The sequence below is a fragment of the Stegostoma tigrinum genome, chromosome 31, assembly GCF_030684315.1.
Source record: "Stegostoma tigrinum isolate sSteTig4 chromosome 31, sSteTig4.hap1, whole genome shotgun sequence".
Taxonomy (NCBI): domain Eukaryota; kingdom Metazoa; phylum Chordata; class Chondrichthyes; order Orectolobiformes; family Stegostomatidae; genus Stegostoma; species Stegostoma tigrinum.
Genome location: NC_081384.1, coordinates 12,790,951 through 12,804,921, shown reverse-complemented (window position 1 = coordinate 12,804,921; position 13,971 = coordinate 12,790,951). Strand labels below are relative to the sequence as shown.

At 40.2% G+C, this 13,971-nt stretch overlaps 1 protein-coding gene across 19 annotated transcripts in view; it reads left to right on the top strand.

Moving 5' to 3' along the window:
• Window positions 1–7,462, top strand: part of znf385c (zinc finger protein 385C) — a 430,141-nt gene extending 422,679 nt beyond the window's left edge. For all 19 annotated transcript variants that reach the window (XM_048560946.2, XM_048560944.2, XM_048560952.2 and 16 more), the window contains 2 exons: window positions 2,336–2,434; window positions 4,719–7,462. In XM_048560946.2, the coding sequence (XP_048416903.2) occupies window positions 2,336–2,434; window positions 4,719–4,931 (312 nt within the window). In that variant the 3' untranslated portion in view covers window positions 4,932–7,462. The remainder of the gene's footprint in view (window positions 1–2,335; window positions 2,435–4,718) is intronic.
• Window positions 7,463–13,971: the final 6,509 nt, after the last annotated feature.

Genomic DNA, 13,971 nt, shown 5'->3' with positions numbered 1-13,971 from the left:
TTCACCGTCTCTGACCCTAAATTGCACAATTTCACTAACTCAATGCCGCATGTGCTTGCAAACCACTGTACAAACAGGCTTATATATACTGTAGTGGGTGACTCGACAGTGCGTACCAGAAACCTTCAAACAAAATATACAAAGGCTGACAAGAAAACCAGCTTAATTTGACACCTACATCCGTCAATTTCTTCTTCTGTCTTTTAAAAGCAATTACAAGGGATAAGCACATCTGGGACACAGGAAATATTTACTCTGGAGCTATATATTTTTAGGAATATGTTCATTGTTGGGTTGAGGTCATTTTTATAGACATTAGCTGTGTTTAATAAATTGGGCCAAAATGTAAGCTGGATGATTTATTTGTGCAGAGTGTGAGGCACAGAGGGAGGTCTTGTGATACAATGGGTAACAGTCACATCTCTAAGCCAGAAAAGCCATGCTGAGCCCCATCCCAGATGTTTATAGCTAAGGAATGCACCTATAAATCTTTGTGATGACAGGTGGTTATTCCTGACCAGTCATGTGGTAGATGAAGGGTGTCTGTACCATCACTATCCATAGCTCCAGACTATAACAGTTGTGGCACAGCAACCTGGATTCCCCCAGTAACACACCACTATAGCTGTAAAGCCTCAATTTATAGGCTGATCTTACCTTCCAACCCTGGTTCTACTTCAATGGTTGAAGATATCAACGATCTACCAAGCAGCCTGTACTCGAAATCACTGAATGCTGGTCTCTGGATTCAGACCTGCTCTACTGGAAGGTATCTCAATGTTAGAGAAAGATGAGCTGTACTTCCTTCAGTTTCCACATAGCTGATAGCCAGTGAAATTCATCATCATTCTGATTCCAATTTAGAGCGTTAAACTTTTACTGAGACATAAAACCTGCAAACACATTGAAGTGAAGCAAAACACTTCAATGATAAATGACCAAGGTGGTTCCTGGTTAAATTATATGTCTGGACTCCTTTCCCTTTTATGGTTTTTTTGCAATAATTTCAGAGCTTTTAATCTTCCCCACGATGCACAAAGGTTATGGAGTACAAGCACAGATTCAGTGCTTAGTTGTTAATGATTATCATCCAGGGGGTGCTGCTATTGTGATGCTGTGATACTTTCTCTCATGAAATATATCCAGAACAGGTAGATCAGTAATGAGTCAGAATCCACATGATACTATAGGCATCTCATTTTGTATTGGAGAGGGACATTTGGTTATATTGCTTGAAGAGTACCGTTCCCCATTTAGTTGCAGGTGGATCTACGTTAACCAGAAATAAACCCCCATGCTCTTGGCAGTATATCAGAACTGCACACTAACCATCCAGCCAAATCAGCTAACTGGTCCCAGTATGTCGAAGAAAAATCGATGCGCAATAATTATGGATTAGCAAGCCATTCACAAGTTATTGAATGTGCTTCATTATTGCACATTAATATTGTGATATTTAATGACAGAAGGGATTTGATGGTCAAGTTTGCATCATCTTTTAAAAACAATTTGTGTTTGGGGTCTGGGTGATGCCAGCACTGCTCTCCATGAGGTGAAAGAACTCCCGCTAGGACATTCAGCAGGGAGTTCCAAGATTTTGACTCAAAGACAATGAAGAAATGGCGACGTGCATTGGAACGTCCCAAGGTGGACATCATGCAAATATTTCCTACAAAAATAGGAAACCCTTCCCTATATTTGCAAGTGTATTAATGGTAATCTTGCTAAGTTTATTAGATAGTTTGAGCAAACATAAAATGGCCAGAGACAGTGTTTATAAGCAATTATTAATGTACTTTTTTTTTACAATGCAGTCATACCTCCTTCAAGAGAGCACAACTTTTTTGAGGTTATGATAATGAGTCTAACAGTATTAAAGCAGAAGTTCTCATCAGTTCATAGATTTTCCACTGATTTCATTCTCAACAGCACACCCAGTGGGGAAGCGTTAAATCACTGGCACCAACTACTTGATTTCTGTGTTTGACTGCACATGTGCAGATTCCAGAATTTGTTGTCAGCTTTTGAGGAGTGACTGATGACATTTGCACCATCATTACTACCACAGAATTTCACATTAATGTTCCCAGTTAATGTGAAATCTACATGGTAAAGTAATTTTGAGGCTTGCTCTTTTATAGCAGATGTCTTTACCACGTTAAAAGTTATGGCAAAAGGTAAATGTTACATAAAAGTTGCATGAAGATAAAGAGCTAGCAATATTAACCTAATATAAAAATACAATGTTAATATTGTGCTTTCACTAAAATGACTGAATAATCTCTTTCTTTCAAGCACTCTGTTTATTTGTAAGTCTGTTTGATTCCCAATACAGCATATGACTAGTAGAAGACATAAGGAGAGACTTACAGGAAAACCATCTAAGCCCAAATACAGTCCTTATACCAAGCTTCAACAGACTGCGGTGTTGGCGGTGAGCACTCTAGTCTGAGTTTGTTTATTGACATCTTCAAGGATTGAGTAATAACTGAATAGTTTATTAACCATGCTGACTACTTCTTTCACAGAGGCACCAGTGCATTCTGAGCATATTACTCCAACTTGGCTGTCCTTCTCAAAATACCGAATGCTGAGCAACCCAGTCCCTGAAAATATGTTATGTTATAACATTTTACAAACAAAAACATAAACATATGCATTTTGTTGTCACAACGGTACCTAGTCATCTGGAAAGCCCAACAATTGGTTTAAGTAGAATAAAACACAGAGAATGCAGAAGAAACCCAACAGGTCCATGGAGAGAGAAACAGAGTTAACACTGCAAGTCCAATGTATCTTCAGAACTGAAAAAGTTCAGAATTCTGGAGTTATGAACTGTTCTGAAGAAGAGTCATATGAGGCTCAAAATATTAACTGTTTCTCTCTCATACAAATGCTGTCAGATTTGCTGAGGTTCTCCAGCATTTTCTATTTGTTGTCAATTTCCGGCATCCACAGTATTATTTCATGGTTTAAGTAGAACCGTGCTGAACAAAATAAATTAAGCAACACTTCATTCAGTCATGCTATTTGCCATTCTTGAACTTTCAGTACTATTCCTCACAACTTTTTAAAGTCATTATGTAATGGGGACTATGACATAGGTGCTGTATTTTTGATGATAATCTATAATATGAAGATTTCCATGGGCCAGCATTAGAAACAATCCCAGTTTTAGTATGCTGTTTAAACTGCAACCAATTGATGGAATATTAAACTCAGATTTGGAGATTCTATAGACTAAATCAACAAAAAAATGTAATTTCAAATTGAAAATATATGAGAAAAGAAGCAGAATTGCATTTGCTAATAATAAAACAATGCATCAATTCAACATGTAATGAGCAATGCCCAGAAGAGGATAATTGCTTAATTTAGAATATAACTCTTGTAAAATGTCATCTTAAAAGTTAATCTCTAAGTAGGCAAATGTTGTCTGACCTCATCCTCTTGTAACAAGATGATCTCTGCGTTGAAGGGGGTCATTATTTATGATGTACATAAATCTGCTCTCACATTGCCAAGATTCCCCTCCAGTTGCAATCTTCGAGTTAAGGATGAACTAGAGAACTGCAGCACAAATCTATACTTCATCCTACAAGCTGCCTTTCATGTCCATATTCACTGACAAGCTATTGTTGCAAGGTTACTGGATATAAAACATTGATAACTAAGGGTGAATTTTATACTGAATAGCTAAATACAAAATACATATTATAACTGATTTGAAGGTGATCTAACTTCCAATACTAAAATCACATGACCTAAAATACACAGTGCTGATGTTATTTTCTCATAAGGAAGAGCTCTAACAGAAGAAGCCCTTTTTTATTTTATTATTTTAAATTGCACAGTAATAGTATTGAAGCTGGAGAAAAAGTACAAGTAAAGTTGAAAAGAAAGTCAGCTTCACCTATACACAGTATTATTGTCAAACAATAGCAAATTCAAGTCAGCAAACTATCAGTTAAGAAACCAAATACCCTTTGAGGAGAAACTTGATATATTAAGGGTGTTTCCACAAAAGCTGCACAGGCTAGGAATAAATTTTTCAGTTTTTTTTAAATTATGAAGGTTTTGCTTTATTTGTACAGGGAAATGCTATTGCCTGTGGTTAGCAACTTAGCGACAAAGGGCTATCAATTTTAAATTGTCACTGGGAAAGTGAGTCAAGGGATTGGGAGAAATTGCTTTGTACAGAATTGTTAGAGCATAAAATACTTTGCCACAGGGAATGGCGCAGGCAGAGGCCACAGCATTTTCTGAAGGAAAAGTGGTTAAGTCATTTTAAATAGAAAGAAAATATAAAGTTCTGGAGAGAGAGCTGGGCGGTGTTTCGGATTCACTTAAGCAAGCAGCTAGTACTGATACAATGAGTCGGTTGGCCTCCTTCTGTGAAGTAAAAACATAGGAAACAGGATCAGGAGCAGGTCAAGAAACGACTTGAGTCTGCCTTTCCAAATTCAGTGAAATCATGGCTGATTTACTACCTACTCGCCCTATCCCTGTTTCCCATGATTCCCCTAGCGTCTACAGAAAAAACTTCCAATGGGAAAAGTATGATTGATTACAGTGAAATATCTTAGACAAGATTAAATCAATAAACAGCACTATTTGAACAGTCTTGATGAGGACTAGCAATTACAGGTCTATTTAGCTACAGTATTGGCAGGAACTGTTGAGATGTCTTAATCATATTTGTTTGTTCCTTTCTACAGACAAAGATGGCTTTTCAGAAGCACCTCACAAAACCATTGGCAGCTGGCTTTTTACCAAATCCTCTAACAGCAGCTGCTGTCTGTGCGATGCCAAACCTTACTCTTCGACCGACTACACTCTTCCAGACACCATTCCTCGGACCAGCCTTCTTCAGAGCCACTCCAGGTCCTCTGAGGGCAACACATACACCATTTCTCTTTGCACCATATTGACTTCAGGGTTCAAATCATTACAGACATTTTGGAAACTAAAAGGGAACTATGCAGTCATAAATGTGAACATTATAAGTTATGCATGGCAGAACTCTGCCTCCTTGCTTAAACATCTATTGTCGGCAGTTTTATACTGCAAATGTATTTAGATGAACTTCATATCAAGAAAATATGGTTTCAGTTACAAAGACAATTACAGAAATGATTTAAATGTGCGTAGATTTCTGGTAGAACCATGGGTTACCAGGTCTATTTTGCACAATATTTTTGTGAGTTCTTTAACATGTGTCAGTTGCTAGTAATGATATTAAGTGCGAGGGTGTTTTTTTTTATACAGAAAATGAATCAAAAATATGAAAGAAAGAACACTGAAGAAAAATGATTTTGAAGCCAAAACGGTTGATGAAAAATCAAATAGCACATCACACGGCGCACTGCTGTCCAAAGAAGAAAACATGAAGGGATAGCAGAAGAGTGGCCCTAGCTCATTGCCTCAGTTGGATAGTTAACATGGAGAAAATGAAATGTCAACCCCATTTTAGTTAAGGGTGCCTATTTAATCTAGAGGTTCAGGAGGCAATTTGAACCCAATGTGAAGAAGTACAAAATTGCAGCTAACTTTCCTGTACGCAACCCTCGTTCAACAGTTATCATCGTCCGTCGTACAACAAGCTCCATAAATGTCAAGGCCATGAGGCTGGAAGTGGATGGATCTGAAATGTTTCAAAGCATTAGCTGATTTGATCCTAATTGGGATAATGAGCACACTGTCTCTATGAACTGAGTTCATTGCTAATTGCTTTCGAAGAGCTAATAAGAAAATACTGGCGAAAGACTGGATTAGAAAACCATATATGTTCCAACAATTCAGAGTGATAGGTTACCACCATTTTTAATAAATTCTATTTAAAACACCTTGATAACATTCAAAGCGAATTATTTGCTTCAGGCATTATTTTATGGTTTCTATCACACACAAGCCATTTAGTTTTTTGGCAAAGTTCAGAGTTTGTGTTTTAATAATCAATGTTTTCAAAACCTTGCCTCCATAGAGGCCCATATTTTATACTTAAAAGCGCCAATATTTTGAAGGGACGCATTTAGTAGATTTGAGATTTAGTAAAACACTTCAGATAATGACTTGTAATAATGGCAGTTGTGTAAGCAAAGTGACATTAAATCCGAAGCAAACTATTTTTAGTTAGACCAAAAATCATCATTGGACATTCACAAGTTTTTCCACAAATAGGTTCATTTGTTTGAGGTTTCGAATTTGGTTTAGACACATCAAGTCACCAGAAAGGCCAGCGAGGATTTTAACATACACATTTCACCAAAGGAAGTAGTGTTTTATTAGTCTAATGTGGTCTTCCAGCCAATGCTAGTTTCTGGATTAGGGGAAGTGTGGATTCATTGGAAACAGCTGCCACTCCATCAACCTAACAATATTGCCTCTGAAGTTATGGATCTGTTTGTCTAACCTCATTTTGCTTGGCTTAGTGCAGATGCAGAGAAATTCACTTTTGTTAAATATTTTGTTAAAATATTTTCATAGATATTTTTGTGCTTTTTACTACGTAGCTTATGTAGGCTGAGACATTAGCCTTACTGAGGTCTGTTACGCAAAGCAATTTTTTTTTCTGACAGCCTCCACTATTGATTTCTAAAATTATTGTTTTGTTGCAAGAATATGACTGTGCTAGATGGGGGACCCCTTTGGATGTAGTGGTAGTGCCCCTATCTCTGAGCCAGGAGTCCTGGGTTCAATTCATATCCTGTTCTAGAAGCTTGTAATAACATCCGTGAACAGGTTGATTAGAGCCTATCTGCAACTGTGCTTGGGCTGTTGGGGTAGTGTCCCTGCCTCTGAGCCAGAGAGACTCAGGTTCAAGTCCCATCTACTGCAGAAATGTCATAACATCTCTGAACAGGCTGATTACAAATGTGCTTTATACATGAAAAGCTAGTTGGTTTCACAGCTGTCATTGTTATAATCTTGTCTTTGTGTAAAACATGCAAAAGGAGTGGTGTGTCAAATGAGTGGGCTAAGCACCATCCTTTCCGTACCTTCTCGTCAGCTGTTTTAACTGAACACTGTCCCACTGCTCCGGATTTCTTGCGATTTTCCTAATGTGAGATTGAAACAAACAAACACTGTGAATATCATCCTCATTATCTCAGACTTCCCACTGTGAATATCATTTTACCAAAAACTTCAAAATGTCCTTGGTCACTGGGTGATATGTCTTTTGTGTCTGTATGTTGTTAACTGTCTGGAATCATGTGACTACACACCGCCATTTGGTTAGAGAACAATCCAGGATTGCGGATAAATCCTCTCATGTTCTCTTTGGGCTGTCACTTCTGTGATATTTACAAATACAGTCACTGCTGAAAAGTATTTTGATAATAGCTATTTTTCTGTCAATGTCGGCTGCCACCCGTCCATCAATCCCCCTGGAAACGCTCTTATCATATAGATGAGTGAACACTCGGTTGGAAATGTAACATTTCAAATTTAATAAATCAAATGCTGGTCTTCCATAAAAAGTCACCTTGATTTTTATCTGCAAAACAGTATTGGGGTGAAAAATGAAAATCGTCATGTTTCTTTTATGCTGCAGTTCCTTCCGGCATTGCACTCAACTTTGGACACAGAGTGGTATGATGCACAGGGTATAAAGAGGTGAAATATCCTAACATATGACCAGTAGGATGAGAGAAAGACAACTAATCCCCTACGTCTCCATTGCCAATGATTTGGATCATGGCTGATACTGAATGTCAGGTTGTTCTCTTTGGAACAGAAGTTGACTAAGGAGATACTTAATTAAGGTGGAACAATTATGAAGGTTCTTGAAAGAGTGGACAAGGGGGATGTCTTTGGTTGAGGGTCCATTAAAAAAAGGGAGGGCAGGAATTTAAGGTGAGAGGTTTAGTGGGGAATTGAGAGCAAATTATTTCATGATGGTAGGGGCCTGAAGTTTCTTGCAAGGGCTGTAGAGACAGAAGTCCTCGTGAAACTTTATAAAAAAAATTTGGAGCTGCCAAAACCAAAGAAGTTATGGATCAAATGCAGGCAAGCGGGATCAGGCTGGATGGATACTTAAGTAGAATGGGTCAGTACACAATGTACCAAACGGCCTCTTTCCATACTACAGTTCTAACTCCATCTACCTTTCTTGGGTAAAAAGTATTAAACATCAGGTCTCAGCTTTGACATTGTAGCAAACATGACCTTCCAGCTAATCTCCGTGCTCAGTATAAAGGCAGTGCCTGGCTTGGTCAGCTGTGACAGTAGCTGTCACGTTGTGGCATGCACAGAGAACAAACAGTCAAAGCATCTCAGCTGGAATAAGTAAAGGTGAGTCAATGATAACACCAGGGAAGCACAGAATCAGAACTTATTTGTAATGTGATGAATACATTCTTAATAAAGCACAGACTTTTTTGCCAAAGCATGGGTGAGTCTGGAATGCAAATATTACCCCAGGCTTCCCTAACTCCCTGCGCCGCTTCCATATTCACCTCTAATAATAAGCACAAAGGGCTTGTCACAAAGATTAAGGCCAAACATTTTCAGTCACTTGCCCCTTACCATAGCCCACCAGGCCAACCTCTTCTGAAGATTTCCAGATATCTAACCTCTCATCTTCCTCTCATTTCCTTCCTATTTATCCTCATGCTTACTCCACATTCAGCTTGTCCATGAAGCCTACTTCCTGGCTCAGAGATAGCATTGCCCTCCTTTCTTCCCACCCGCCTGCCCCCTCTCTCAAAGCTTTCCAAATGCTCCCTGACCCAATTTATCCCACACCAGGATCCATGGCATCTTCTTTATTGGCCTCTGTGCGGAACCAGCCGAGCCCATTCCCGAGGGAAGGAGAGGGGTGAAAGCCCAGTAACTATACAATAGTCACACTGCAGTGTGTTGTGCTGTGCGGAGCAGGTTCTTATCTGGTCAACCATTGACTATCCTTTGGTGTTGGTGGGTGGGGGGGATGTGGTGTGAGCAGTCTGCCCTGCCCCCATTGCAAGTTTCAGCCCAAACCTCACCCCAGACAACAGTCAGTTCCAGTGTGTAAGAAATATCCCACACAGAAACGTTTGAGGCCTGGTTGTACACAGTGTGAGTTCAAACTCTGTCAGGACATTCAGTCTCAGACAAAGCCCTACAACTCCAGCCTGTTAGTTAGACTGCCCACAGCCTTTCTGAGATAACAAAGTGTGGAGCTGGATGAACACAGCAGGCCAAGCAGCATCTCAGGAGCACAAAAGCTGACGTTTCGGGACTAGACCCTTCATCAGAGCTCTCTGATGAAGGGTCTAGGCCCGAAACGTCAGCTTTTGTGCTCCTGAGATGCTGCTTGGCCTGCTGTGTTCATCCAGCTCCACACTTTGTTACCTTGGATTCTCCAGCATCTGCAGTTCCCATTATCACAGCCTTTCTGGTTTGTGCTACGTTCAACCCTATGCTGTTCTGGCCTCATGGGTTCAGTCTACTGAGAGGTCTGGGTGCTGGCCGTGTGCACCACATTCGTCAACTTAGACTGTCCCTGAGCCAGCTGCATCTCGGGCTCTGCCTTAGCTACCAGTGACGAGCTCCAACCATCTCTTTCATTTACAGACCAGTGTAGGGAATTCTGACGATGGTTCTCTGATTCAGTTCCTCCATTCTTCTCAAAGCTTCAACAGTATGTGCCTGTTGATGTCAGGGTAATATCGTTGTGTACACCATCATCATTTACAGATTCAGTGTGACTATATACCACTTCAGTAACAACTGCATTGCAGCAAAGTGTAAGCTTTAGTGCCCTCTGTGTCATTTAAGTGGGACAGAGCTCTGAAGTTTCTTGTGGTCTCAGGACAGTGTCTTTGATCAGGAGAAGCAGACGCACTGTTGATGTCACATCTGAGTTTGACCATGCTTAAAAATGACCTTCAAGGTTCCTTATGCTGGTTTTTTTTTCAATAATTATCTTGACCTGACAAAAATCTGACAGCATAATAGCTCATGAAAAGATTGATTTCAAAGCGCCTTTCTTGAGAGATTAGCCTACGTCCTTGCAAGACCACAGAAACAGCTAGTGAAGGATGAGTTTGCTATCGTAAACCTTCGCTGTGTGTCAAATACCAGTACTTACTCCTTCACTTCAACTCAGAATATTATAGACCGAGGAAATGGATACAAATTAGTTAAAAGGCCGGTTCATATTCTTACACCAACAAAGTATAATTTCTGTGGACCATGTTCCACCTAACTACGTATTTTAGCACAGCGTTAGACAGTGCACAGTAAAATCAATCTTATTCTTGTCTCATAAACAGGGGACAAATTTTGGCAGCACAAAATAATTCTCTAAAATGAAAGCTCCAGCTTCCCTTGGCTAGCCATCTGGTTTTCGGCTTGTTCCATAAATTAAACATGTGAAAGACATTGATCAACTCTTGCCCACAGTTCAAGGGGTGACAGTTATGAGCGCTATTAAATGTAAATATCCCACAATTGAAAAGGAGACATGATGGCACAGGAATCACATTTTAAAAGTATTAGCCAATTTAGTTTGCTTCTCTTTAAATACCTGTCACAGACCAAATCTCGAACAGGGGATTTTTGCACCTTTGAAGGCAGAGAATGCTGGAGAAACTCAGCAGGTCTGTTAGCATCTGTGGAGAGAGAAACAGAGTTAACATTTCAAGTCCAATATGGCTCCTCGTCAGACCAGTCTCACAACATTAACTCTCTTTGTCTCCCTGCTCCGAGGCTGCCAGACCTGCTGAGTTTCCTCCGTGTTTGTTTCAGATTTCCAGCCACCACAATATTTTATTTTTAATTCAAGTTCATAAAATCCCTACAGTGTGAAAACAGGCCATTTGGCCCAACAAGTCCACACTGACCCATCCCCCTATAACCCACCTACGGTGCACATCCCTGAACACTATGGGCAATTTAGCATGGCCAATCCATCCAGTCATCACATCTTTGGACTATGGGAGGAAACCGGAGCACCCGGAGGAAACCCACACAGACACGGGGAGAATGTGCAAACTCCACACAGACGGTCGCTCGGGGGGGGTTGGAATCGAACCCGGGCCCTTGGCGCTGTGAGGCGGCAGTGCTAACCACTGAGCCACCGTGCTGCCTGGATGTTTGATGGGTTTACAGTTCAAAAGCTGTGCTGCAGCTTTCTCACCTGTCTTGTAGGTTTTCAAACTGGAGATCATTGAGATCGTCATTCTTCTTATCAGATTTCTGAATCTCTCCACATTTGTTGGCCTTCTGCATTGGCAGCATTGATTACCTTCAGCCAGCTGAACCTCTCTTTTGCATATCCACACAGCAAACCTGTGGATGTAAGAACATAAGAAAAAGGAGTAGGAGTCCTCTCAGGAACTACAAAGCCTCTCATGCTCACTCCATTGTTCAACATAATCATGGCTGCTCATCTGCTTCAACTTCACTTTCCCTCCCACTCCTCATATCTCCAATTCTCTGAGAGATCAAACATCTGACCACCGCTGCCTCAGATATGACGATGGGGCTTCCACAGCCCTGTGGGATGGAGAAATTCATCATGCTTTGAGAGAAGAAATTGCACCTCTTCTCAGTACTCAGTCCCTTATCCTGCAACTGTCACCATGACCTCTGGATTCAAAGCAATGGAAGTAACGTCTTCCTGTCTACCCCAACAAGCTGCTTCAGAATCTTGTATGATTCAATGAGATTGCCTTTCATTCTTCTAAAGTGCAGAAAGAACAGACCCATTTTTACTCAACCCTCATCCCAGAATAACCTTGTCATTCCATGAACCAATGTAGCTAACCACTACCAACACCTGTATGTACTTCTTACATATGGAGACCAGACGAATATACAGCATTCTGGGTGTAGTGGTCTCACACAGCCTGTACTGTTGGAGCAAGATGTCCTTACTGCTTACCTACTGTATGCTGTTTGTGATTGGAAGAAGGTATCTGTCTCGAACATTCAGTCACGCAATATGTATTTTGCACATTTCGTCTTCTGTTGGTGCAAGAATGCAGGGAAAGCGGTTCAGCTTTGAGCAGCCCTCACCACAGAAGTATTTTGAATAATCCTCCAAAAGGTTATTGAATTTGATTGAGCTCCTGTTCACCCAGAGCAGCGCAAGAAAGACAAGCACAGTCTGCAATGACAGCTGTCAGTGTGATTTTGAGATAAGCACAGGAATATGTCTACTGTCCTGGCCAATATCAACCCCTCAGTCAATGTCAAAAAGTGCAAAAGGTAAAAACAGATAATCTGATCACTATCACACTGTGTGGGAGCTTGCTATGTGCAAAGATTCTGTTGCGCTGTTCACATTAAAATAGTGAATACCCTCCTAAAATATGCTGAGGCATCTGGTGGCCATGAAAAATGCTTTGTAAATACAAGTCTTTCTTTTAATGTAGATGTGGGTGAAGTCAGTTAGCCACAATGCCTTATGGCCATAGTGTCATGGTAACAATTCAGGTAGCCTCAATAAGTGAGTAGTCAGTGTCATTCCCAAAGGGTTCAAAAGACACTGAAAAACATCCACAGTAATTAAATGGAGAGAAAAGTAAGCAATGTAACAAAAAGAAATACAATACCCCCTGGCTTCGGCTAGTTTATAAACTGGGAGACAGAACTGTCCACATTTAGTGTTATGGATTGTCAACTAATCAGTAGGCTACTGTTTAATTGAAATACTGCTTTGAGCAAAAGTCTATTACCAATATTGCTATTTGGCTTCAAACGTTTGCCAGTGTTAATAACTTTAAATAAGTGAGCAAATTAAGAGCTGAATGGAGCGAGTCATTCTTTACATCATAACAAGCTTCAGGTCCCAGGAAGTATAGTGAGACACTCGTGATACATTCTTATGTTGTTACTTGAAATCCATCAAGAACCATCATTTAAAATGAACAGGATGAAATACCAAGTGATAAGCAATTGACAGCTTGCAATTTCTGTGCTGACAGCAGCCATTATGGGGCAACAGAGGCACCGGTTAATGAAATGCTTTTTTAATGGAGATATTCACATAAAGGATGATTGTCAACGGGGACCTCTTGATTAGGAGATATCCGTTAATAGGAGCTTGTCTTTCAGACATATATCATCAGTGGGAATATTTCTTCAAGGTTTGTGACTAGCACATTCCGAGACACAAGGCTCTGTGTTGAGGGATGCAGTAAAGCTTAGGGTAGCTGCCACATGGACACAATGGGGACAGGCCACAAATACCTCTCAGTTGTACTGCACAAAGGACTAGTAACTTGGAGAATGCCTCAGGCTATGTATTTGTCATTGACTGTATTTGAATATTTGTACGTTGGCACCAAAAAGTGCTCTGGATAGAAGCTGAATATTATTTCACTTCTCATCATATCCAAGTTGAAATGCTTTGTACAGCACTTTTCAAATTTGATGATCAGTTTGAGGGGGGAATAAAATATTCATTCAAAACTTAAAGTTGATCACTCAACGGATGCCTGAAACTTGGCAGTGATCAATTCTCTAAAACTTCGCTCAGATTCAATAAAAGGGACCATTGAAAAGGGACGTTCCCATTCGAATGCTGCCATGTTAGAAAGCATGACTAAGGATATTGGAATGCAGTTGTTGATTAGAGGACAGCAAATTGTGTCACTGAGTATCAGAGTGGTCTGCTCTGCATAGGTGTGATTTAAATCCCCGTGTAATTTCTTGGCAAAACAGCATACGTCATTCACTGATCGCACACGTTGACACAATCTTTGTGTGTATTTGTGAGCTGAAATATTGAGATCAGCCCCTGTGGCCATTAACATGCATTTACTAACAGGAAAATGAAGAGGGGGTATTAGCTTATACTCTGAGCATTGATTATCTTCTATATTGCAGTCTACAGTAGTTTCCGACACACTCTGAATTGACACGTGGCTCAAGACAATTTATTACACGGCAGATTGAAAGTCACAGCCACAAGGCATGTTACCTTATCCACTTGAGTGTTCCCAGCTAGAGATTTTCATTGTAGTTCATAGATTGTTC